This window comes from Neovison vison, chromosome 3 (assembly GCF_020171115.1).
Source record: "Neovison vison isolate M4711 chromosome 3, ASM_NN_V1, whole genome shotgun sequence".
Classification (NCBI taxonomy): domain Eukaryota; kingdom Metazoa; phylum Chordata; class Mammalia; order Carnivora; family Mustelidae; genus Neogale; species Neogale vison.
In genome coordinates, this window is record NC_058093.1 from 27,220,001 (window position 1) to 27,246,274 (window position 26,274).

At 54.2% G+C, this 26,274-nt stretch overlaps 1 protein-coding gene across 1 annotated transcript; it reads left to right on the top strand.

Moving 5' to 3' along the window:
• Positions 1-1,471: 1,471 nt before the first annotated feature.
• Positions 1,472-25,624, top strand: IGFBP2 (insulin like growth factor binding protein 2). Its single transcript, XM_044241573.1, has 4 exons — positions 1,472-1,987; positions 22,660-22,889; positions 23,630-23,770; positions 25,122-25,624. Exons 1-4 carry the CDS (start codon positions 1,540-1,542, stop codon positions 25,284-25,286), a joined length of 984 nt encoding a protein of 327 aa, XP_044097508.1. The 5' UTR covers positions 1,472-1,539; the 3' UTR covers positions 25,287-25,624.
• Positions 25,625-26,274: the final 650 nt, after the last annotated feature.

Sequence of the window (26,274 nt, forward strand, 5' to 3'; positions counted from 1 at the left end):
GGACCTCCTTTCTCCAACCTTCCTTCCTCCTTTGCTTTGGCTGATCCCTCTGATCCCAGTGTCCTTGCTATCCCTGTGTCTCCCTGGGTAGATTTCTAAGTTTAGATTTCAATTCTGATTCACCCGTGAGCCCCCTCCTCCTTCAAGTCTCTGACAAACGAGTTGTTTGTCCACCTTACCAAAATCTTCACCCCAAATGCTGGGGTTTCTCACTCACCTCCAGGACCAGGTGGCCACTTGGCAAGCAGTTGTGGAGTTCAGTCAAATGGCCGGGAGTGCTAAAGTTAGAGCTGGCATGGAGGGCTCTGGGGGTGGGGGTGGGGGAGGGAGGCAGAGGCTTTGGGAAATTAAACCTAGGCTGGAGTCAGCTTAAAGGTGCATCCCTGATCAAGAGATGATCAAGAGAACCTCTCTGACAAGAGTCTTTGTTAGGGTCACAACATGGGTAATAATTAAGGCCTGGTCCAGCCTGGAACACTGGGGGTTGGGGCCAGCCAAGAGAGATGACTCAGTTTAAATCAAACAGAACAGGGAAGGGAGGCCATCCTTGTCCATCTGCAAGACCCCATAGAGCTCTAAATGCCCCCCCCCCCTCCTTCCTCTCACACCTGGCAGTCTGATCTGACCTCTCCAAGACCTCTGAGGCAGAGTGTTGGTTAGGGGGGTGGGGATCTCGCCCCTAGCAAATGCCTCTGGATCAGGGAGAGTAGGCAACTAAGGGATTACTTTGGGGGAAGTCAGGCAAAGAGGAAGAGAACAGGTTTCTCAGGGTCCAAGAAATTGCATTTCTGGTAATTATATGTTAGCAGATGTTGGCAGGGTTGGGAAACTGCGGTGGTCACCAGGAGGGGCTGTTCAGGCTAGGCTGGTCTAGTGGACGGGAACCTGCTTCTTCCGACCAACTCACTGATGACCAGAGGCATTTCCCCAAGCAACGTGTCAGCACTGAGTGGAACCCTGAGGATGGAGGGAGATGGTGGGAGCGCACTGAAATCCACCTGAAGGCCAAGACTCCGTCTTATGTCCTTTGCATTGCCCCAGCACTTAGTCCAGTGCCGGCAGCATGGGAAGCACGCAAACGAAGTCCTTCTGAACTGAACTGAAAACAGGAGACAAAAGCACCCACTTTTCTCCACTCACGCGCGGATGCTACCCAAGCCCCAAGTTACTCGCATTCCCCGGGAGTCAGGGAACCCGGGGTAAGATGGGTGTGGAGGGACGGAGGTTCAGCAGGGCGGCGGGGTGGTGATGGTGCGAGGGACCCATAGGGCCCAGAAGCGCGGCGGGGGAGGGTGGGCGTGCGGGCGTGCGCGCACTCACAGGCCGGCGCGCGGGAGTGTCGGGGGAAAGGGGTGGTCTCCAAAAGGGGGAGGGGAGAAGGCAGGGGGCGGGGAGAAGCAGGGCCCTTTAGGACCCGGCTGCGGCTGCCGGGGAGGAGGAAGAAGTGGAGGAGGCGGCTCCCGCGCTAGGAGGGCCGTGCCACCTGCCCGCTCGCTCTCCGCCGTCGCGCTCTCCACCGTCGCGCTCTCCACCGCCAACATGCTGCCGAGACTGGGCGGCCCCGCGCTGCCGCTGCTCCTGGCACCCTCGCTGCTGCTGCTGCCGCTGCTCCTTGGCGCCGGCGGCGGCAGCGGGGTGCGCGGCGAGGTGCTGTTCCGCTGCCCGCCCTGCACGCCCGAGCGTTTGGCCGCCTGCGGGCCCCCTCCGGCCGCGCCGCCCGCCGCCGCTGCCGCCGCGTCCGGGGTGGCCGGAGACGCCCGCGCGCCCTGCGCGGAGCTGGTCCGCGAACCCGGCTGCGGCTGCTGCTCCGTGTGCGCGCGTCTGGAGGGCGAGGCGTGCGGCGTCTACACCCCGCGCTGCGCCCAGGGGCTGCGCTGCTATCCCCACCCGGGCTCCGAGCTGCCCCTGCAGGCGCTGGTCCTGGGCGAGGGCACTTGTGAAAAGCGCCGCGACGCCGAGTACGGCGCCAACCCCGAGCAGGTTGCAGGTAACGCGCACTGGGACAACTAGTTCGGAGAAACTTAGAGGGCAGCGGAGCGCGGGCCGGGGGCCGTTCCGTGCGGGAGCGGCGTGCGACGGGAGCTCCGCGACCGCTTTAGTGGAGGAACAGCGGAGTCCTCGACCGGTTGTGGGCGACTGCTTGGGAGGGGGACCCGAAAGTCAGGCCCGGGGAGGGAAGCTGGAGTTAACAGCGTGCGGGAGAGCCCTGGCTGCTTACCGGTTTGGTCGGGATAAGTGGGCAGAGGAGAGGCATCCCTGTTACCGTGGTCTTCCCCGGGGGGACGTACCTCGACTTCTGTTTTGGAAGGGGGGATATACTGGGGAGGAGGGTGTTGGCCAGACCTGGGGGAGTACGAACTTGAGGCTTAGCTGGGGCACAGTTTGAGTCGGTGGCCGCCGACCGAAGGTTTCCTGGAAAGGTCCGGGTGGAGGACACTGCTGGGGGGCGGAGGCTGGCGGGTGCCGGTGACTTCGGGGACGTCTGATGAGAGCGGGGCGCTAGGAGAAGGGCGGCAGTTCGTCGAGGGACCCTTCTGTTTGGGATGGTGAGGTGGAAAGAAAGGATTTGGGACTCCGTAGGGTGGGTTGCTTAGGAGAGAAACGCAGACGAGCGCTGCTCTTGTTCCGGGGAGAACGAAGAAGGCTCGTGCGTGCTTCTCTGTTGGGTGGAACAATAAGAGAGGGGCATTTCGGAGACTCTGCCCAGCAGTTGAGTCAGTGTAACTTAAGCCGGGTCGCCGGCTGCAGTCCCGGGGCGGGGGCAGCAGTGCTACTCACTAGAGCATCTGGGCCCCAGGACCAAAGGCAAGAAGATGCCCGGGCGCTGGACCGGGCTGCTCTGACCGCGGGGAGGTGTTACCCCGGTCCTAATCCGGGGAGATCCTCCCTGTGCGGTGGAAGGGGGGCCCTGGGAGTCTTTGTAAGGGATCCTCATTACCCCCAAAACGAATTTGAGGGACACGACCAGGCAGTCAGAATCTCACTTTTGTTTTGGTTTTTGTTTTTAAAAATTACAAAACCTTCTGCCCCAGTGGTCTGGAGGAGACTGTAATTATTTTTTTTCTTCTTGGAGACAGTTGGGAAATGTGTCCACTGCCTGCTGCTGTTGTTTTAAAAAGCAAGCGAGTATGACCAAGTTCCTCAAGCTTAAAAAAAAAAAAAATGAAAGAAAGGAAGAAAAGGGTTAAGTGAAAACATTTTTGCTTGCTTGTAAGCTTATGTGGTCATAGTCATGTACCCCCTCCCCACCCCCCAGGACCGTCAGGCCTCCCCAGCTTTCCTCTCCCCAGCTATTGTTTTTTCCCTGTTCTCCTTGGGAATGGAATTGGGGGTAAGAGTTGAAATCTTTCTTCTATTTCTCTGGCACATTTTGACCTTGAGTGCAGAGCAAGTTGGGGTTTCCTCAGAGGAGGTAGCAGAAACCCCAAGTCCCTTTCTTCTCCCTCCGCTTGCTTCCCTCCCCTCCTGGCCTCCACGTTAACCCTTCCCTCCGGCTTCTCTTAGAAAGTCTTAATAAAAGGAAAAGACTTGGCCCTATGTACCTCCTCCGTGGCCCCCTCGCTCCTGCCTGCACCCCCCCCCAGCTCCCCACCAGGGAGGTACTGTGCTTTTTGGGCTGAACTCTGACAAACTAAACATCTTCCTCAGCAGGGTGAACTTTTCAAAGGCCTCCAAGTTCACAGACTCCTTTGGATTTTGATCGTCTTAATCATTAAGTGCGTGGCACAGGTCCTCCCTAAACGTTGTACTTTTTTCACCCTTCCTCCTTTCCACTGGCAGCTCTCCTGCTTCCAAGCCCCAGAACAGATGCGGGAGATTCTCCCCATTCACTCCTCCCTAGAGCCTGAAGGGGGGAGTTGTCAGGGGAGCCCAGGGACAATGGGGTGAGTTCATGGGAAGAATGTCACTCTGGATTTTCTGCCTGGTTATGGGACTCCTTTCCACCAGCTAGCCCCAGCTGCCTCCTCAGCCCTCTCCTCCCAGTGCCCAGACAGACGCCTTCCGCATATTTCTCTTGTGCTCCAGACTGGGAAGAGGGGACACTGGGGGTGGGAGGTGGGAGCTAGATGTGGAAGCTGGGTGGGCACCCTGGAAAGAAGTGTTCCAAAGCAGGGTGCTGAAGCTTGAGGACTGGGCAAGAGGGGGCACTGCAGGATGAAACCTGGGCTGGCAGGGGTGCAGGAAAGAGAGGGGCAAGTTTCTCGAGGCTTCTGTGCCAGAGAGGGTCTTGGGCAGGGGCGTGGCACTGCCCATAGAGCCCTGGGGTCCGGGTTGGGTGTCAGGGGTGCACAGAATGTGGCCCAGAAGAGACCGTAGCCCTGAAATCTGCCTCCTCCCCCCTCCATCTCCCATCCCCTTTTCTCCCCTCTCTGAAGAACGAGCTCTCTCCCATCCCAGACTGCATTCCTCTTTGAGCAGGTTGCTTTTGAGAATTTTAAACATACCCTCTTATTTTGAGGCAGCAAACCCCAGCAGTTCCGGCTTTGCTGTTAGCTCTTTTGTCTTTGTTCCCAGGACTCAGGGGCTGTGTCGCTGACTTCCTGGGGACGGCTGGGATGCAGGGGGTGGGGGGTGGGGCACATCTGCTGGTGCTGAGCCTCCATCCCTTGGGGGTGATGGGTCAGGACTGGTTGGTTCAGAGAAACTCAGCATGTCAGACTAGGGGTTGGAATAGGTGAGTGAGCCTGGAAGAAAAATGGGAGTGGGGGGCCCCCTGAGATCTGTTGAGGTCTGGATCTTAACAGTGTGTGGGTGTGTTTGCTGATGGGGTGGGCAGGAGTGCCTAGAAATGTCGGGGTAAGAGGAGGAAGTGGGCACCCTTTCAGAATTCAGGGCTGGCGGGGTGGACTGGCTCCCTCCGCATCTCCCTGCCTCCTTCCCTGCCGTGTACAATGCCTGGGATTATGCCGAGGGGCGGAGCCGCCCCAGTGGCCGTCTGGCCGTCTGCACATATAAACGTGCTATAGAAATGTGCAGTCATTCAAAGTCCCAGGGCAGGCAGGCGGGCGGGCGGGCGGGTCTGAGGAGCCTTTGCATCTGCAGTTGCTGGGGGACCAGAAAGGGGGGCAGAGGCTAGCGCTGATTTACAGTGGTTCAGTGCAGCTTCAAGAAAGGGGAGAAAAGCAATGGGACTTCTGGCTCCAAGCGCTGCTTTGCATCTTGTCTTGCATAAATTTGCATACTGAGTTCAAAGTCGTAAAATAGACTTGGGGAATGAGTGGGACCCACTGTCACTGATTGCTAACACCACTACCTTCCGCCACCCTCCCCCCTTCTGGACAGAACACCCAGCACTTGCCCCGCTAAGCTGCTCTGCCTGAGTCACCAGGATGCGTTGGGAGGAGGAGGTGGGGGAGTTGAGGTGGCAGGAGGGGGACAGAGACCGGTGGTTCCTGGGCCACCTGACCTAGTGGGATGTGGCTGTGTACAGTCTGGCCTTGGAGGGAGGTCTGGTCTGGAGGGTGTGGCTCCCCAAGTCCCAACCGGGTGAGGAGGCAAGCAGTGGTGGGCTGGCTGCCTCCTCCGTCCCTTGTGCTCCTCTGAGGGCTGGAATCCGAGGAAGTCATGGAATCAAGGGTTTTTTGCCTGCAGTCTCCTAACTCACCTTCCACTCTGTCCGCATTGTTCACCGTGATGGTTCCCTTTGTGTGGTAATAACGATCTCATCCATTCCCCTGACAAGGTATTTGAAGAAGCTTTGAGGAAACCAAATCCTCTGTAACCAGGTCCTAGGATCTTATAAAAATAGGGCTGAGGAGTCTCCGAATTAGCATAGGTGGTGGTGTCCAGGGGAAAGAGGAATCTATGTGTTCACGACCACCGCACAGGTCTGTCTTTGCAGTGGTTCTTGGCCAGGCTGAACTATTGAGTTTCCTGGCAGGCAGAGGGAAGAGGGAAGCTGAGACAGTTCTAAGATTTTGCTTACCTTAGCACGGAGCTTTAAACTGAAATTTTCGGGCAAATCCTTCCTTTGGGTTAGGGGACTACGTGGAAGTTAGTCTTAGAAAGACGCCTGTGGGCCTTGGGAGCAGGAGCCTATTTGGTTCCCTTTGTCCTGCCTCTTGAGGACCTCCTTGGAGAGAATCCCTGTACTGGAGCCCATTAATCAGGTTAGCTTCTAGTCGGGTCTCACATTAGCTGTTCTCTGCTGTAGAAAACTGGATGCACAGTTGCTAAATTTTGATATAAGGAAGTTCCAAAAATTCTTGGTTCCAGTGAAATGCAAAATAGGACGACAGTTCCTGGTGGGGGGCTGGGGGCACAGCAGGGGCTTCTCAAGGGAATGAAGGAGGAGCAGAAAAGATGTAGGCTCTGCCCACATTTGGTTTTGTTGTTGACCCCGCTCACATGCTACAACACGGTACCAGCAACAACAACGACGACAAAGGGCTCGATTATTATTATTTTTGAAGAGCCTCATCACCAGGGACAGCATTTCATTTCAGTCTGTCCCTTCTTAGTGTTCCCAGTTCCCCTTTCCTTCCCTGCTTAATCCATGCTGCTTTCCTAACCCCCTCTCCCCTGGCCCCCGTGGCCTCTCCCACTATGGCTGGGTCTTGAACAGCGGGTTCAGGCGGGTAAGGTTTGAGAAATGGCACAGAAGATAGATGTACCCCAGCCTTCCACAGGACTCCAGGTAGGTGGAGACCACGTAGGTGATGGGGATTGGAATGCTGGAAACAAGTCTAATTCTGGGATGAGGAGTGTGGTTGGCAGAGGAATATGGGGCTGGGCTTTGTGGGGTGGGGGTGGGGGGGCAGGGGTCACATCCCCAAGGGGGTTCGTGCTAGGGTTGCTCTCCCTGCAACCGAGGCAGAGAGGAGCAAGGTTAAGCTTTTAAGTCACCAGGGGAGCTGGTGTTCTGCTTGGCAGACGTTCTAGGCCTCTCTACTCCTTGCTGTCTCTGGCCAGCTTTTTGCTGAGATTGGCAGGCAGCTGCCAGGGGTTTGGTCGCCTTCCCATCTGTCTTCCTCCTATCATGAACTGGCTTCCTAGCCGGCTTTGTCTCCTGTCTTCCAAGATCCCTGTGAGGGAGAGAGGGAGGCTTTTTACCTCCATGTTGAGCTTTGGACTCTGAAGCTCCGTTAGGGGACGCCTAAGCAGGTGAGTCACGAGCAGAGAGGCGGCTGACCTTCCTTCTGTTCCCCTCTGCCCCCGTGGTCAAGCAAGGGAAGGGGGGGCTGTAGGCAACAAAAGTCTTTGACCCCGTCAGCCCGAAAGTTTGTTCCTGGACACCTGCCACGCATGGGCCAGGTCTGGCTGTTTGCATTCCCTCAACTCCACTGGGAGGCCCAAGGCCTGGGGACTTCACAGAGAGGGAGGTGACCAGTGTGCGGCAGATGGGAGAGACAAAAGGGTCCCAGGGTGGGGTGAGCAGAGGTGGGGGGCGGCCGCCCTGCTTGTGCCATCATGGGGACTGGGTTCCATTGCAGCCTGAGTTCGAGAACCCCAGTGCTGACGCGTGTGGGCCTTCCTCGATTACCAGTTTACCTTGCTCTCTTTAGCGGGTGCGCATGAGGACAGCTGTGGTGTCCGCGAGCCTCCGGCATGGAGCCGGTGCTCACACACGCTGGCTGCCTTGACGGCAGCCGACTGTGTCTCCTCCCTGACGCCCAGCGAGCTTGGCCTTCGAAACGAAGGCCACGTGGGCTGTGTCAGGCTGGCCGCGCCTCTCCCCGGAGGTTTGAGGGTCGTGCTTCGTGGCCTCATCGAGGTGTGAAGTTGCTTCAGCTCAAAGCTCGGTTTCCAGCCACATGCTAGCCAAGGCAGGTTCTTCCCCAGCAGCCTCCATCTTCCTTATCTGTAAATCACGTATCGACAGCAGCAACTCCGTAGGGGGGCACCTGCACGCGTGTGTGTCTGCGTGCGGGTGTGTGTATGTGGAAAGCTAGATAATACAGACAAAACTTAGCACTTCATTTTTTTTTTTTCATCTCTTTACGTATAAAATGGAAATATCCATCCCTCTGGCCTACTTTCACAGACCGTAGTTGAGCTGTTTGTAGAAAGGGTAAGGAAACTGTACTTTAAATACAGTATAAATGGATTTGACGTCAAACAAGTGGTTTGAGGTGAGAAGGCTTCCATTTTTTAGGGATGAGTTAGGCAGTGCTCCTTAGGGCCCGTACCCCGATGTCTGAGGCTGACCCTTCTTCATCTGGGAGAATCACCCTCTAACCCCTCAGCTGGGAGTGGAGGGACTGCAGGGACAGAAGTGGCCCCAGGGTTGGGACCCTGGGTACTTGTGCGGGCTTGCTGCTCTAAGCTGGTGACAGGGCTGGCTTCTGCCTTCACCCGGCCAGCCAGCCGTGAGGACCTCGCTGTCTGAGGTTTTCGGAGGACCAGAGGATCCCTGAGGCCTACCCCGTTCAGGGGTAGGAAGCTCCTTCCTCCGGGGACAGCCCCCTACAGGCGCCCTGCTGTAGACCCAGCTTCAGAACAATAGGGTCAGGTGGGAGCCAGCTAGTCTTAGCACACTGAGTACCTGGAGCATGGGCCGGGCTGCACGGCGGGGGTGTTGTCCAAGCCAGGGAAGGCCCTGGGGTGCCTGGTTCCTGCTCCAGGAAAATGGGCTCTCACGTCTCTCCTGCCTGAGCCTTGGGCGCCAGAAAGCTGAACGTGATCCTGGCAAAGACATTGGGCATTCTGTCCAAAAAGTGACGTGTCCTTACTACGCCGTCTGCAGAGTGGACCTCGCTCTGAGTTGGGGAGCAGCCTCTCATTTAGAAAAGGTTTGATGGGCTCTCCACAGGAGTGCGGGGTGGCGGGGGGCTGTTGGGGAGAGTGTTTTCTGGGCTCTGAGATTCTTCCCAGTGTCTGATTCCGTTCGTGGTCCCAGAAAGCCCTCTGAGGGACCGCCTTTCTGGGCATAATGATAGTGGCGGCTGTGCTCTGGAGCCTCTGGTGGGAGGGAGGCCCCAGGAAGCAGAGAAGGGAGCTGCTTGAATCTTCAGGTGCACCCAGTGTCCTAGTGAAACCCAGGACAGTTGGGACAAAACACAGCCCTTGCCACTGGGAATCTGAGGTAGAAAGTTCCTTCGACTTGGAGGGCCTTCATGACCGTGAGGAGGGAGGTGCCGAGAGGAGAAGCCCACTTTACAGATGGGGTAGTCAGTCCAGAGAAACTTGTTGGCTTTCAGGTTCCAGGGTAACTGCCCCCCACCCCCACCTCCACAGTGAGTAGAGTGTACTGGCTATGGATTCTTTTTTTTTCCGCTCCTGGAAAATGGACCATCCCCCTATGCCCTTCCTCCTGGGCCACTCCTGTCCTTTAACATAGCCAGGGAAGATGTGCTCTGGCTCAGCTCCTGGGTGTCAGTCAGGGCACAGAGGGAGACCTTGCTCGGAAAGCCGGCTTCTCCGGAAAGAAATACAGAGTCGACTGTAGTCAGGAATTGTTTCCCCCCACAACCTTTTTTTTAGTGGGGGGAGGGGGCACTTGGCAGCCTGTGGGGCCCCTTCTGGCTGCCAGCCCCACATCTCTTCCTGGCTGTTGGGAGGCAGGGCAGGAGTGGAGATTGGGGAGAAGGGGCAGGGGCTGGCTGGCCTCCAGCTGTGGGGCTGGAGAATTGGCCCATGGGCCCCCCCTTCAGTTGGCCTGAGCAGAGTAGAGCCTGGGGTTCCTAATTAGTGAATGGGTATAGGTGTGTCAGCCTGTGTTTCCTTCAAGGAGCTGAGTGCTGGGAGGCAGGAGGCCAGGAAGCCAGGGAGGGAGGGCCTCAGAACCCAGGAAGGCCTCAGCAAGTTGGGGAGGTGAGACGTGGGGAGGCTTAGCATGTTGAACCCCTGAAAGGATTCAAGGAGGTGGGACCTTCTAGCAGGAGGGGTCTGGGCTGGATTGTGGGGTGCAGTGAGCCAAGGGTCTGTCCCAAGGGGTAAAGAACAAAATAATGGTAATTAAAATCACTTTCTTCCAGACATCATCCACTTTGAGAAAGTGTCCGTAGGGTTTTTTTGGTTTGGCTTTGTTTTTTTTTCCAGCTCTTGTTTTAGCCTCAGGATTCTCCCCACTTGACAGATGAAGAAATCAAGGCTGCATTCCAGTTCCAGCGCAGGCGCAGACCGGAGTGGATCTGGGTCTCCAGATGCTTCTCCTAGGGCCTCAGTCCCGCAGACTCAACGACTGCAAAGCAGCAGCGAATCATATATATTGCTGCTCGCTGCTCAGAAAAGCTCCTTTTCCCTGGGAGGTGGACCTTAAGGGATAACTTCTCAAAACTGTTCCTTTGTGCAGCTGCCCAGGAAGTTTCTTTCAGGTCTGTCGCCTTGACTTTTGGATGGAGGTGCCAAGTTGCATGTCGATGGTGCAGTTGCTTTTTGAGAAAGTGCCTGAGGCCAAGATAAAATGAAAATGGCAGTCCCCTAGGGGCCCTTGTCTATGCAACCGCCTGTTAAGGCTGGTTCGTTTCTATAGCAACAGCGGCAGGAGGTGTGACTGGCCGAGAGGAAGGGGAGCCCAGCTAGGATGGGTGTGGGAGATCAGAAGGGCTTTCCAGGGACAGGCAAGACGAGATCCCTAGATGAGGAGGGGACGAAGGTGATAAAATAGAAGGAATAAAGCCCTGGGGGTTAAAAGCTGCCAGTGACGCCAATGACCAGACGCCAGCCTGGTTCCCTGAAGAGCCCCTGAGCCGAGCAACCTGGATTTGGTGTTGGCTTTGCCATTGATGACGTGACTTTGGGCAGCTGGCCTCAAACACTCTGGCTTTGTGTTTTATTTATTTATTTTTTTTGTCAAGGTGAGAGGGGATAAGAAACTATCAACCTCGTGTGATTGCCAGATGATAAAATGCAGTTCTGTCCACAAAGCACTTAGCCCAGAAACTGCGATAATCGATGCCCTACAGGTTCTCCTTCCTTCTTCGTCTAATCGCAGCACACGGAACAGGAGGAGAGGGACTGTTTTTCTGTATTTTCTGATTTGCCAAGTGTATTAAGAGCAGGGACGAAGGGATCCAGTTCAGAGGAATGGCTTCTTCCGTGGGGTGTGGCTTCCCTGGATGGCTGCCCTTGGCTTTGGAAAGTCCAGAATGGGGTTAGTGGTGGAGGGTTTTTTCCAGTGGGTGGTCATGGCCTTTGGTGCCACGGCCACTCATTACGGTTCTGCCAGTGGTTGAGAGCGTGGCCCGTTTACGCCCCAGAGTCGGGGAGTCTCCCTTGAAGCTCTGTGGGTTGTCCCCGGTTCCCGTTGCTGCCCAGAGAGCAGAACCAGGGAGGACCCCAGATGTGACGCCCTATTTTATCAGACACAATTAGTGAACTTTTCGTTGAGGAAAAAGAAAAGCATGGTGACCTATTTAAAGACACTTATTTATATTCAGGACGCTTCTTGTGCTGGTTTTGAGAGTGTGGGCAGGCAATCCTGGACATCTTTACAGGTTTTTAGTTTCTGTTTGCGCCCCCCGGGTTCACTTTGTCAGGCCCGCAGTCCCTGGGAACAGCCCTCACGGGGCTGGAGAAGAGGCGGGCGGAAGGCGAGGGTAGGAGGAGACGGGTGGGTACGACCCGGTCTTGATCACTCCGGGAGCTGGTCTGTGGGGTCATATCCCCCGAACGGAGTGTGGGAACGCTTGTTTGAATGTGGGTCCCGGGAGAGGGAAGCGTCTTTTCTCTTACCTCTTTACTTCACTTGCTGATCCCTTTTTTTTCCCCCTTTTCAAAACTCTTGACCAGTCTTGCTGCTGGGGGTCCTGGATGGTGAGGGAGAGGCTGGAAAAGTGAGAATTAAATAGAACACAGTACCCTAGGCCAGAGAATGGTGGGGTGGTGTTGAGGGAGCCAGCTGTCCTGATCCTGAGGGTTAACACATGGAGGGAGCGCATGCCATGTGCCGCGTGCAAGAATGTGAAGATGCGTTTGACACACGACTCAGCACCAGCGGAGCCAGAGAAGCATTTCATTTTATTTGAAACCTTTTTTTTTTTTTTTTTTTTAAGATTTAATTGTGTTCTTTTAAGTAATCTCTGGACCCAACGTGGAGCTCAGACTCACGACTCTTAAGATAAAGAATCGTGTAGTTTTACTGACCGAGCCAGCTGCAGGCCCCAAGAGAAGCATTTTAAAAAGTTGAATATTAACTATGAAGGAACTAAAAGTCAGTAGAGCTGTTTATAAATCGCATGCAAGTGAAGGGGCAGCTTTTAGCCTTTTCAACCAAGGCTTTTGGGAAGTTCTCCAGGTGAAATAATGAGAACCCTTTCTGGTGAGTGGAGTCACAGGAGAGAGCGAATTGGGTTTGACGGGTCTCTCCTTTCGACTTAGAAGGCACCATCTTGTTCTTCCAGAAAAGTAAATCGAGCACACCAAATGTCCTTCCTGCCCTCCTTTCATTTTTTCATACTTTTCTTTAAAGCGCTATGGGCGCGAAGTCCACATTGGCATCTTCAAGAAGCTCCATCCTTTGGAGGAGGAAGGGAAAGCAGGGACCCAGGCTTTTTGCCAGTGTGCTCTGGGTAGGGAGCTGTGAGAGAAGCTGAGTCAAATAAAAGAGTGCTTTGCCCAGGGATGGCCCTTCATAGTCTCAGTCCAGTGGCCTTTGGACACTTGGAAGCCATATTGCCCTTCTTCCTTGAAAGGTTCCTCCTAAACTCTACCAGAGCAAGTCTGCAGTTTCTTCCCATCTGCCGTGTGTGCTGCCTGTTTTAGTAGTTACCGTGAGAGTCTTGAGTGGCTTCTACCCTGGATCGTTCTATTTCAGTTAATTCTCTTACTCTCTGGGCCTCAGGGAGCTGGAACAGCCGTCTCCCTTCCTCCGGGCATGACTGGCCTGGGGGCACCTGCACCACGCCACACCTGTGGGTGTCCCCGGTGCCCTGTGGGCTGCACTGGGATGCCCTCGTCCCCTTGGCTTTCCATTCTTAGGTCTGCACTAGCTTGATTCCTTTGTCCTCCTCTCCTTGACTCTGTGATTGTCTTCCATTCTCTTTAGGTCTTTCCTCTGATTCATTTCCCAGTTCTTCATCCCACAGAGACCTGGCCAGGAGCCCATGGTCAGTCTCTGGCAGGCAGGTGACCCTGGTGACACTGTGGTGGCCTGTGAGTGCCAGTCAAGTTGGCCAGGTCACTCATGTTCGGCCCTCTTGCACCCAGGGGGCTTTCAGAGGCACCCCAAGTTCACAGATACCCCTGCTTGGCAGGGAGAGGGAGGAATGAATGTAATGAGGGAAATGACTTGTTAAAGAAAATGGTTGTAGGGCACCTGCTGGCTCAGTGGTGTGTGTAGCTCTTGATCTCGGGGTTGTGGGTTCGAGCCCCACGTTGGCTATAGAGATTACGGATTGCTTAAAAATAGAATCTTTTAAAAAATGGTAAAAATGCAGAGAAGAAGTAATAGGAATCATGCAGTAACACCAGTGTGCCACCCAGAACTGGGAGTGGAGGGCATTTTGTCCTGTTGGCTTCACGTCTGTTTAACCGACTGAGCCACCCCGGTGTCCCAGCTTCATGTCTGCTTAAAAAAATATTTCCCGATGGCTTTCCCCACCAACCTCTTGTTGCTGTCCCTTGTCCCTAGAGGCAGCCACCAGCATGCATTCCTTCCTGTTTCTGTTCCTTGGCTAAACAGATTTGCTAATAGATGCCCAACATCTAGAGTTCTCTGAAAATAAGTTACATGTGCAAAAAGGACTCGTTCTGCAACTTTTTCTCTGTGTCAGCGTTAGGTTTAGAGGTCTGTTAGGTGGATAGATCAGAGGAGTGATCAGAGGTCCGAGCCATTCTGGTCAACTGCTGTGTATTACTCCATTGTATTTACCCTACTGGATTTCCTTCTCCGTTCACCTGCTGGAAGGCTGCTGGCTTGGGTTTGCCCCTACAGGTAATGCTGTAATGCATGCTCTTGTGTACGTGTCGGGGAGATGTAGAGTTGCTGGGTCAGGCACATCCTGCCTGTTCCCGTATCCCCTATCCCAGCTTTGCACCAGAGCACACTCTCTACCCCCTTGGGGTTTCCGCGGCGGGGTCACCTTGCCGGGTTCTTGGATGGCTTTAGTTGAGCCAGAGGAGACATGTTTGGGACCCGTGGAAAGGGTGAAAGCTGATAGGGCTGTTTGCTTGCCATCTTGCTTTCAATTTCTCTGGCTCTTCAAGGACAGCCTGGCTCACGGAGTCCCAGGGGACCTTGGCTGAATTTGAGCCTGTTTTTGTTTTCTCAAACGGTGTGCCTCAGCGTTGACCCTCCCCAGGTCTTTGTGATTCCAGGAATGACCCTGGTGTTTATAAAGCAGCCCTTTAGAGAGCGCACAGGCAGGGAAGCTCTGTAGAGGCCGTGCTCTTCCTGCTCACTCGGTGGAGCCCGGGAGGAGATGGCGCCGTGAGGGCATGCTCTAGAAATCTCCATGATGCCTGGCCAAGAAGGGCCCCTGTTGCATCCATGCATGTATACGCGTCTGTTTATGAACCTACGAGCCTGTGGAAGGAAAGAGCTTATGAGACTGTCTTCCCATGAAGTCCTGTCCCTTGCAAAGAACTGGCATCGTTCTCCTGTCACCAAGAAGTTCCTCAGCGAACTGAGGCAGGAGAGCGAGAAACGCAGAGGAATGGGGCCTTGGAAATGCCAGAGCTTGGAGGGAGTTGTTAAAAATACAGAGCCCTTAACCTTTGCTCAGGCTTGCCGTGAACCCCAGAGGGCTGGAGTCCAGGACCATTTGTAGCAAGCTCTTGGGATGATTTCTGATCAACAGGCAAGACAGGGCGCCGTTCCCCTAATCAAACTCACTGAACTTATGGATGAGCAGGTTGAACCCCACACATCTTGACCATGTAAGCTCTTTTTTTTTTTTTTTTTAAATACGTAATCTCTACATCCAACATGGGGCTCAATCATGCCCTGGAGATCAAGAGTCATGTGTTTTACCAACTACCCCAGCCAGACGCCCCCATATATTGAAGCCTACACATCTTAAACCCCTGATGGCATCACTCACTATCCGGGGCATGGTGCTAGCATCGGGATCAGAACCTTGCACACTGCCACCTCCCCGCCCCCCGCCCCCGGCCCCCCCACCCCCCGCCCACTGGCTTTTAGGCCAGTGCTTCTCTTCCTGCTTGGCTAGAGCAAGTTAGCCAAAGTTTTGAACCGAAGAGCTGGTGTTCAAAGAGAATCCAGAAAGAGTTTAGGGTGGCTTGGCCGGCAGTGGGCTCGATGTCCTGCTTTCATGCATCATCTCCAGTAGCCCGTGATAGTTCCGAGGGTAGGATGATGAGCCCCAGGTGAGGTGACCAGTGCCTGCCCCTGTGGGATACAGCCTGGATGACGGGGGATCAGGAAGGACTGAAGAGGCTGCCTGTAGCTATTTCCTCCCCCAAGGGAATTCCTTTTGTGCCATAGTTGTGCCTAGGAGCTCCTGGTCTGTCGCCCAGAGGGTTTCTTGTCCAGTGTGGTAGCATCTGGGAGACTTCAGGGTTGCTTTGCTGACACCACGCAGGGGTGCCGGGTGTAGGGAGCAGGGCCTCCAAGGCTGGGAGAGAATGGGAAGGGAGTTTGGAAGGAAGCTGGGCGCCAGCAGGGGGTAGATGGGCTGACCCGGAGAGTGTCATTCCTGAAGCTGGAATGTGCCACGGGTGCCAGCCTCCACCGCAGTGGATGTCCATTTATGAATGTCCATGTACATATACTCTCTTCAGAATTCCCCTGTGAGCACCAGTGTGGCTGGCTGCCTCTGACCTTTAGAAGAAAGGGGGGAGGGAGACACATAAATGAGGCCACTGATCCAGAGAGACCAAGGATCTCAGCTGAAAGATGCCAAAGAAGCTCCCCTTTCTTCCCCATCCATGGTTACCTTCTGCCTGCCTTCCAGCGGGGATTGAATTCTCCACCCCAGCCTCGCGGGCCTGTGTTACTGCACATGGGGGCCACAGTCAGCCATCCGAAGGCACTGGCTTTACATTCTCTTCAAGATAGCTGGATCCCCTGCGTGTTGGTGACTTTACTGATGAGCCCTGTCTCCCCTATGCCTGCGTGGTCGTTATAAGCGCCTTTCCCTCCCTCCCATCCCCCTCCCTCCCCTCCTCCCTCCCTCTCTCGCCTTCCTTCCCATAAATTCTGTAAAGGTAAAGTAATTTAGGTGAATCCACGCTTGCCCAAGGACTTCCATCAGATGCCAGAGAACTGTGATGTTGAGCGACATACAGAATTCATATGATCAACAAAATCAGGCTTTAGAAGGAATACACAGAGAGATAGTATTGCAGAACTTTCTGGTAACTCGTTTTTCTCCAGTGTGCATGGCCATCCGACAGATTGGATCTTCCCCACCCTTGCCTGGTACGTGAATCTTCCATTTACCCATTTAAGAAATAGATCACCTGTCTGCACATTTCTTCTGGAACTTGATTTTGCCCACCCTGGGCAAATGGTAATGATAAGTCGCAGCCTTCACTGGAGTAGGATTCTTATACACATTTTTCACGCTGGAGAAGGGGGAGCTCAGGAAGGTTAGAGGGTTTGGCCAACATCATGGGTGAAAGAGAAGCGGCAAAGCGGGAAGGCCTCTTGACTCCTGGAGTTCTCTGCCCATTTGACTTTGTTAATGAATTGTCCATTGCCATGGATGTTAATGAGAAGATGGGAGTTAGTATTAATTCTTTTGCCCAACATGTGTCAAGATTAAGTGCATTTGGGGAGAAACCAACAAAGCAGAAGCCACGTGAGTTCTGTGTCCAGCGAGAGTGGAACCGGGAAAGCGGCCAGCCTTCCCCTGGCCCATTGCTCGGAATCCATTCTCGCAGGGCCTGCAATGCCATTACCTGCGGAAGGAGGCGAAGCCACAGGAGGGAAGGACAGATTTGGAGTCAGAGTTTATCTTCTCTGGGGGACCCCCAGCTCTTAGATTTCCAGAGAGGAGGTAGGCTAAGGAGAAGGTGGGAAATGCCTAGGTTTTAAGAATAAAGACAAGAAGAAAGCAGGAAGGCATAGTCATTTGTTGGAAGATGTGGCATGTTCCGGGGGGAAGTTCCCTTTTCTCGCCAGGCCTGTGTAAGGACAAAGCCTCAATCACTCTCTAAGCAAGAAGGAGTACGGGGTTGCGTTTGGATTTCAGGGGCCTATTTTCCTAAGAGGGCTTTAAAGTTTTCTATAGATCAGGAATTGGAGCGTGGAGGTCAGAGCATCGCACGAGGAGAAAATGTGGTTTCATGAGAGCAGGAATCATCAAACACAAGGGTTTTCATGCATTGGGTCAGGTCGTCAGTGCTACGATCCAACAAGATCACGTCAGGGAAAAAAAGGCTATGCCAAAATTAAAGTTTAAAACCAGGGTATTAATGCGTAGTCCGGAATGCAGAATGAAGGTGCAAAGCTCTTTCTCCTGGAGGGAGAGACCGGTCCACTTAGTAAGGCAGAGCCAGAGGACAATGCTGGGGACCCCAGGCACTCTGTTGATGGCATAGCGGTAGTGTGTAGCTCCTCTAGACCAGGTGGTAGTCCTTCTGGGCCTCGGTTTGCTGTCCGTACTCGTTGCTTGCCTCTGATTGTCCTTGCTTTTCTCAGCGGAGCATACCTCCAGGTGCATGAGGTTGAGGGGCATGGCAGGATGCAGGACGGGAGTTCTCACGCTCCAGGCCCTCTGTGGTCTCCCCCACTTGTCTTCGGAAAAACGTTACCTTCCATATATAGTCGGCAAACTCCCTGCTTCAGCGGTGAACCATTTCCTGGGGCGCTATGGAGTAGAGAACAGCTAATCCTTAGGGGAAGATCTCTGGGGACCCCGGAGGCCCCTGTGGGTTATCCCTAAGCCCGAAGTCTTCTCCAGTTGTGGGATTTGGACTGCTAAGAACCATTGCTTAGACTGACCTTTGCACTGCAGCCCATGGAGCTGCATACATCAGTGGTTGTGTAATAGAGAGTATTCTGAACCTCACTCTTGGGCAGGGGAAAAAAATGCAACTTGGTATTTTTGTTCTGAGGGCAAATTCCATCTCTAATTGGAGTTCTCCATTTGGAATGTTTTCCTGCGGATCGCTCCTGTCCCCTGGAAGAGAATGTATGGAGAGCACTGGGTAATGATGGGATAAGGGCCTTGTGCCTGGCAGTGCCGGGTGGGTACTTGCCCTAGTGTGGGGGGAGCCGTTGAGAGCTGGCTCCGTGTGCTCCCCGGCACGGTCTGCAGGCAGCATCGCTGGCAGTCTGGCTGCCCACTGGAAGCGGGTGCTGTTGGTCTGTGATTTATAGATGAGCCGTGGAAACACAGAGAGCTTAAGTGACATGTCTGGGGCTGCACAGCTCAGTGGAGACCTGGGATTCGGTCAGGCCATGAGACTTGGGAGCCTGAATTCTTGAGCTTCTCGGCTGGAAATAGACCAGTCATGGAACCAAAGCTTTCTTCGGTCTGCAAGCTCGTGTGGTCTCCACCCAGTCAGCCCTCAGTCCCTTCCCCGGGCTTGGACTTCAAGGTGTGGAGCGTCAGAATGTGCGTCAGCAAACCAGACCCGTGGATTTCTTCATCTTAATGGCATGTGCGTTGGCAGCGTTGGGATCAATAATGGAATGGGACGAAACCTAGCCTGGAATCCAGGTGGCCTGTGTGAGGGCGGACAAACTGACCTTTACTTCAGAGAGGGCGGGGCCATCTCAGGATAGGAAGCCAACTCTGTCCTGGGAGCAGATGGCCCTGTAGGCCCCTGCCTTCTGGGGCCTGGTACAGGGCTGCGTTCGGACTGTGGCCCCGGATGCCTGGGCATCTGTGGTCCTCCTCTGTGAAAAGATGTTGTAATATTTGGTAAATGTATCTTAGAATGGTGCATGTATTGGTATCATAGATTAAGACTTAAAAGAAAATTTACCTAAAGGCATATTTTTCCTTTTGATTTTATTTATTTATTTCTAAAAGATTTTATTTATTTGACAGAGATCACAGGTAGGCAGAGAAGCAGGACCCGAGCTGAAGGCAGAGGCTTTAACCCACTGAGCCACCCAGGCACCCCTTTCCTTTTGTTTTTAAAATAGATCCCCACATTCCCTGGGCCCTTGGGCTTTGGGCCCGCTGTGCCTGATGACAAGCCAGCCCTGTCCGGAGCCTGCCGGCCTGATGACGCTTTACCCGTGCGCATCTTGTTCGTCTAACCTGTTTCCAGATGCCTTGTTCTGAGCGCTAGAGGCGGACTGACCTCTGGGACTCTGTCAGCAGATGCTGCCTTGGCTCCTGTCAGTGGTCTGAGCCCCAGGAGAGCTCAGGGAGGGGGGAACAGGAAACTTTGAGTCCTCTGGAACCAGAAGGTGGACTCCTGGGCTCTCAAAGTGTCCTGGGGGAGGAACCGTGGTGGAGGGTCTTAGCCGAGTGAGGTGAAGATAGCAGAGTTTGGATCTGCTTTAGGCTGGATCAGAGGTCTTCAGCACAGGGCTGGGGAACTTCTAGGCCTCCGGAGAAAGCCTAACTTCTGAAGGGTGCTTTTCAGTGGGAGGCACTTTCACCTCCTGGGGGCCATTAGTTTTGGTTGTCCCAACTTCAGGAGGGCTTCTGGCCTGTGGTGGGTTGAGGCCCAGGATTCTGCTTGGCATCCTGCAGTGCAAAGGACAGCTCACCGGGAAGGATCCTCTGGTCCCAGTGTCCACAGTGCTGGGGGTCGGGAGACAGGGTGTGTGACGAAAGTTTGGGGTGGGTGGATGGGTCTGATCGAATATGGAGGGGACAGAACTCCCATCCAGCTTGGTGGCAAATGGCTTCAAATAGGCTATCCCCTGCGGGTGGTGCTTGGGCTTCTGGAACAGGATTCGATCTGTGGCCGGTTTATCTATGGTAAAACCCGAGCTACCCAGAACCCCCGGGGAAATAGCCATTCTAGAGAGAATTTTCAGAGTGTGTACTCATTTAAATAATTCAGTTTTTGGGCTCCTGGGTCGCTCAGTGGGTTAAACCTCTGCCTTCAGCTCAGATCATGATCTCAGGGTCCTGGAATCGAGCATCGGGCTCTCTGCTCAGCAGGGAGCCTGCTTCCCCACCCCCTCTCTGCCTGCCTCTCTGCCTACTAGTGATCTCTCTCTGTCAAATAAATAAATGAAATATTTTTAAAAAGTAATTTATTAAAAATAAATATTTCAATTTTTATTTTTCTAAAGTTTAATAATTTTGGATAGACATCTTTTTTTTCTCTTTTTTTAATGGGGAATGCTTGGCATATTACCCCCCGCCCTCTTTTCTGAATGTCCCACGGTCCTTGTCATTACCCACACAACTCTTGTTTTGGACGACACAGTATGGAAGTCCTCCGGGATCATCCATGGGTGTGGAGCTGTTTGTGATGCACTAAACATGCCCAAAGCTCTTATGTTTGTTTTTTTTCAGTCTCCTCTTATCTTCCTGCCATTCGATACTTCTCGCCACTGTCCACATGCCTTCCTTCTCTTTCCTTTTAATTTTGTTGATTTTATTTGGCTGTGGCCGTAGAAAGCAGACATCCAGAGACCAGGCTCGCTGGATCCATGCTCCTGCGAACCAGCAGTGTTCCTGTGCTGCGTGTCCCCACGCCCTGTGAGGAAAGCACTTGAACTTGCCAATGCTTCAACGTGCTGACAGCTGTTTTGATGCTCAAGGGGTTCTCTTCCTCTGCTGCCTGGTTCTTGGGTTCTGCATTGCCGAGCGAGCAGATAACGGATAACTGAGGCAGTTGCTGTCTTCATCATCGAAGTATTATCACCAACAGGACACAGAGTTTCTGTGTTCCAGGCCTTATCTTAACTGCTTTACCTGTAACATACTCTCAGCAGTCGTGTAAAGTAGGGGCTGTGATATCTAACAGTTCAGGTAACAAGATGGAAGCATAGGGAGGTTGTATGTGCAGGACAAATACAGCTGGCGTAAAAAGTCGGGGAGCTGGGGGTGCCTGGGTGACTCAGTGGGTTAAGCCTCTGCCTTCAGCTTAGGTCATGATCTCACAGTCCTGGGATCGAGCCCTGTATTGGGCTCTCTGCTCTGCGGAGAGCCTGCTTCCCCCTCTCTCTCTGCCTGCCTCTCTGCCTACTTGTGATCTCGCCCTCTCTGTTAAATAAATAAATAAAATCTTCAAAAGAAAAAAAAAAGTCGGGGAGCTGGGATTTAACTCCAGAATGCCCTATCAGCTGGGGCTCGCTAGTCTGGAGGTCACGTGCTGGCTTTCTAAAGGAATGCCGCTGCAGCTGGTGAGGACGGGCCCCAGGGGTCAGGTGGCCAGAGTCTTCTGGAGCTTGCTCTGTGAAAGCAGGTGTCAGTTCCCCAGGAAGCACAAGACTGTTCCCACCCCTTAGCCATCGAGGGAGTGAGTGAACGCCACAGCTTGCAACAACCCAGAGTGGGCATCACAGCCCCCCTTTTGCAGGTCAGCTCTTTCTCCCGTGGAATTCTGTCCAGGACAGTGGGCATCTGAGCCCACCACCCTGTGCCCGAGCTCGGAGGGGACTACCAGGTCCTAAGTGTCTCACCTGAAACCATTGTGTAGAAATATTGTAAGAGCCTTTCAGTTATGTTATCGGGGCTATAAGTTTTTGAAAGCACTAAAAAGGGAAGAGAAAATGTGCAAATTTTGTTTAGAAACACTCCCTCCGCACATCTAGGTCTTGTTGGCACCTGCTGGGGGATGGCTCTAGGCCCCAGTGTCTGAGACCTGGTTGGCCCTCCTGTATCCACAGGGGGCTGTTGAGTCCCAGCCCTCCTAGAGCCTGTGAGAGCTTGTCTCCCTGGTTACGACTCTTCCATGCCCTTCTGTTCCTTGGGCCTCCCCTGGCTGGACCGACCGAGCCAGCGTGAGCCCGTGGTAGCTGGGGGCTGCTCTTAGGGCCCCTCCACTTCAGCTGTGCACCCTGCAGGAGCCTCTCCCTGGAGCTGAGGGGCTGGTGGCTGAGGAAAGTGGAAAGAGACTTAACAGGTGCCTTTGAACGAGCATCGGGTGATGCTCCATGCTTCGCGGTAAGTGGAAAGTGCAAAGTGGAGCCTATTCACCGGGCTCCACCGGGTTCCTATTCACCGGGCTCTCTGGAATGTGGCTGGTGGTGGCATGTCGGGACAGACACGGGAACAGGTCAGGGCCGCTGGGGGCAGTGCTGGAGCGGCCGTGGGCCTGAGTCATCAGTGGACACGAGAAGGGGGCAGGTGGGCAGATGAGTGATAGCGGGGTGTCAGATGCGCGGCGGGCTCTGGTGGTGGCTCTTCCCCCTTCTCACTCCCTCACCTCATCCTGGCCTGGCCAGGGATCTCAGGCATTAGTTTTGAAAATGGACCCAATCTGTGCCCTTTTAGGCCACAGATTGAAGAACTTAACCTGGAGGTTCTGGTGGGTGAGCCTCGGAGGTCTCTCTAGGGGAGAAGGATGGCTTCAGGAGGACTTAATGCCATTCCATATGGTGAGAGCCTTGCAAACACGTTCCTCCTTCCGTGCTCCTCCGTGCTGCTCCGGATGGAGGCAGTACCGAGGAGGCCTCCCAGGTGTTTTGCTGGAGTCAGTGGGCCTGTGTTCCAGTGCCAGATTCGCGGGCTCAGTCTCGGTTCCTGTGTGCCTTGACTTGCGCGTCTGTCAAAGTTGGGGTAACACCCCCCAAGAGTTGCCGCAAAACTGAAATCGATAGTCTATGTAAATTGCTTAGAACAATCGCATGGCTATTGGTCATCTCCATCCTCAGGGGTTCACACTGGCCCTGGGGGCCCTGCCATTCTGCAAACGGCACCTAGAGTTCTTCCCTTCCTCTCTCTGCAGACAACGGTGATGAGCACTCTGAAGGAGGTCTGGTTGAGAACCATGTGGATGGGACCGTGAATCTGTTGGGCAGTGGAGGCAGTGCTAGTCGGAAGCCCCTCAAGTCGGGCATGAAGGAGCTGGCTGTGTTCCGGGAGAAGGTCACCGAGCAGCACCGGCAGATGGGCAAGGGGGGCAAGCATCACCTTGGTCTGGATGAGCCCAAGAAGCTGCGGCCGCCGCCTGCCAGGGTCAGAGGGGCTGGGTGTGCTTGGAGGGGTGGGAGGTCTCGCAGTGGAGGAGGGCACTTAGTAACATCCGTGTCCTATTTGCCTGTAGACAAAGCACTTTCCTTTCTGGTTCTGCCACCAGCATATTCAGGGACCTTCTGGCCGATCAGTGTCTCTTTCGGGGACCTCAGTTGTTGGCTCTGAAAGAGACTGGGTATATGGTTTCTTGAAGTCCCCTCCTTCTGAAACCTCCACATTTCTTTTTGGCGTCAGGGCATAGGCAAGGAAATGGATGCTAGAGATGGACTTGAACTTGCTTGAGCTTGCTGGGATGTGTTCCCCTCACTCGGCTGCCCCCATTCCTCTCTCCAGCTGAGCTCTCTTGTCTTGGGTCTTGGTCCCGGTTGGGTTAATGGGAAGGGATGGAGGTTGGCCCATGGGGTCGGGGCAGAGGTCCTCTAGAGAAAGCCACTTGAATTTGCTTTTCCAAGGAGATCCCATTTTGGCCTCTGAAAGCCACTGACAGAGTGAAAGATGGGTGAAAACACCCATCCATGGGACTTTCATAGAGGCTGGCATGGACACGATGACATATTAGTGAGATCGCTGTCAGAAGTCCCTGGCTGGTTCCACCAACCAGCTCTGTGGCTGTGGGAACATCCCTTCCCTGTGCAGGAGGTGGTTCTGAGGGCCATTGTTCTATGAGCTCAGTTTCACTCTGAGAATCCTCTTTTCCCACCTGTGCCTGTCTGTGCCCACAGACCCCCTGCCAGCAGGAGTTGGACCAGGTCCTGGAGCGGATCTCCACCATGCACCTTCCAGATGAACGGGGTCCTCTGGAGCACCTCTACTCCTTACACATCCCCAACTGTGACAAGCACGGCCTGTATAACCTCAAACAGGTGAGAGGGAATGTCCTTGGCCCTGAACCCCAGCTGTGCCTTGCTCTTGCCAGAGGCTGTCTCTTCTTACCCAGCTACCTGCCATTAGCCCTTGGTGTCTGGGTTGGGTGGAGCGCCGGGGAGAAGCCACGTTAGGTTCCACTAATGCTTCTCAACGTTTTTATTGAGCCTTAGAATCGCCTGGCAGTGATTCCTGGGTCTGACCATTCCAGAAGGCTGGGTGGCAACCAAGGGTTTGCATTTCTACCAAACTCCCAGGAATGGCTGATGACCCGTGGACCACACTTCCCGAATCACTGATTCACACCATTGACTAATTGCCTCTACTGACCCTCCCCTTGCACAGCTGTGGGGTTGGGGAGTGGGGCTCACGTCCATACCTCCCTCAGCCCAGGCAGGCATCTTGCCCCTTGAAATACCAGTCTAGTGTTCAAAGCTGTTTATACACGCGCCCTCTAAATGTGTGACGGTTACTGCATTTGGGGCTGAAAAGAAACAGTGACCTCTTCTAATGAAAAACAGACTGTGTCCTGTCCCTTACCGGTAACTGAAGGGATTTTCCATGGTAATTAATTAGTTTATGGATAAGAGCAGGGACCCTGGGACAGGAATGGCTTCTTAGCTATGCCTCTTACTAGCTGTGTGACATTGGTCAAGTTACTTAATCTATCTGTACTTCCTTCTGGTCATCTGTGAAGTGGTGGAGTAATGGTCCCTGAGTCACAAGGTGGTTGCGGATTAAGTGAACGTGTATGCTAGAGAAGAACGGTAGGGGGCGCCGGCTGCTTCAGTGGGAAGAGAGTGCGGCTCTTGCTCTCAGGGTCAGGAGTTGGAGCTCCACGTTGGGCATAGAGCTTACTCACATGCATACAGACACACACACACACACACACACACTTAAAAACTAGAAACTGAATGAGCAGCGTGTAGATGGCTCCCACAGTGCACGGCCCACACTAGGGCCTGTGCTCGTGTTGACTTCTACCATTACATGCGTTTTTTCACTTCACACTGTAACTAAACCCTGGTCTGCTGGCGACCCCGTGGGACAGGACCTCCTTGCGGGTAGGGACTGAGTTTTTTCAGCTTGGGGCACTCCCCAGCACCTTGCTAACTGGAGCATATTCGGTGGGTCCCGGTGTCACGTGGGAGCTTGTGCACAGAGTGGAGTTCAGCCCCGCTCCAGACCTCCTGAAGGCGAGTCTGCATGTTAGCGAGGTCCCTGGTGCACGGTCAAGGTTGTGAAGCACCAGCCTGCAGAGCTGCTCAGCAGACGTCAGGCTGCATGAAGGGGAGGAGAGCTGCGGGCTTCAGGGCCAGTCCTCAACATCCTTCTCTTCTCTCTCCCCAGTGCAAGATGTCTCTGAACGGGCAGCGTGGGGAGTGCTGGTGTGTGAACCCCAACACTGGGAAGCTGATCCAGGGAGCCCCTACCATCCGGGGGGACCCCGAGTGTCATCTCTTCTACAATGAACAGCAGGAGGCCCGTGGGGTACATAGCCAGCGGATGCAGTAACCCCCAGCCAGCCGGTGCCGGGCACTCCCCTCCCCCACCCCCTCTCCAAACACTGCCAGAGAGAGGAGAGCCTTGCATGGTAGGTGGAGAGGGTTTTCCAGGAGTGTTGACACGTGTATTTATATTTGGAAAGAGATCAGCACCGAGCTCGGCACACCCCCGCCTTCCCCCTCCCCAGCTGGAGCTGTCTGCACCCTCGCCTTCTTCTGTCCCTGCTGGGGAGGAAGGGTGATTGCAGTGGCCAAGCTGGGGGAAAGGCCTGGGAGGGGGGGAAATAAAATTTTTATTTTTGAACCCCCGTGTTTCTTTTGCTTAAGATTAAAGGAAGGAAAAATAAAGTGTGTGTCTTTTGCCTGAGTCTTTGGGGCTTCCTTGGGAAAGAGATACCGGGGCCTGCCCGTCTCATCTGTCCAGCTCTGTTCCCAACTCCTGGAGACAGCGCCTGGGAAGGGGACAGTCACGGCTTTGGTTGGGTTGGGAATGAGAAGAATTCAGGAGGAAGGAGAATGGCCTCCCTCACGTGGCCTTGGCCTAGGCCAACTTAAAGCCCCCAGTCCAGGTGGAATCCTCTACTAAAACTACAGGAATCTGCTGTCTCCCCTTGGACTCCCAGCTGAATGATGCTTGGGCCCCCTGGTTGCCCCTGGGTGGGGAGCGAGTGCCTTTCCTTCTCCCAAGTTCAGGTGGATCGCGGAGACAGTGGAGGCATCTAGCGCCTCAAGTAAGGAGAGCTCCCTTCTCTGCCGGGGTGGGGTGGGGGGAGACAGTCCCGAGGTCCTTAAGGAAAGGGAGCAGGGTTGGTGTGCTCCAGCGTGTTCATGAAAGTGTTGCCTCAGAATTCAATTGCTGCTCTCCAAGGGGCCCAAGTAACTGGCTTCTAGAATAACAATGTTAACAGAGGCCGGGACTACACACTTGCAGATGCAGACCCTATTTCTGAAGCAAAATTCTATGTGAGTGCTCTACCCCCTGTGTTCTGGGGGCACCT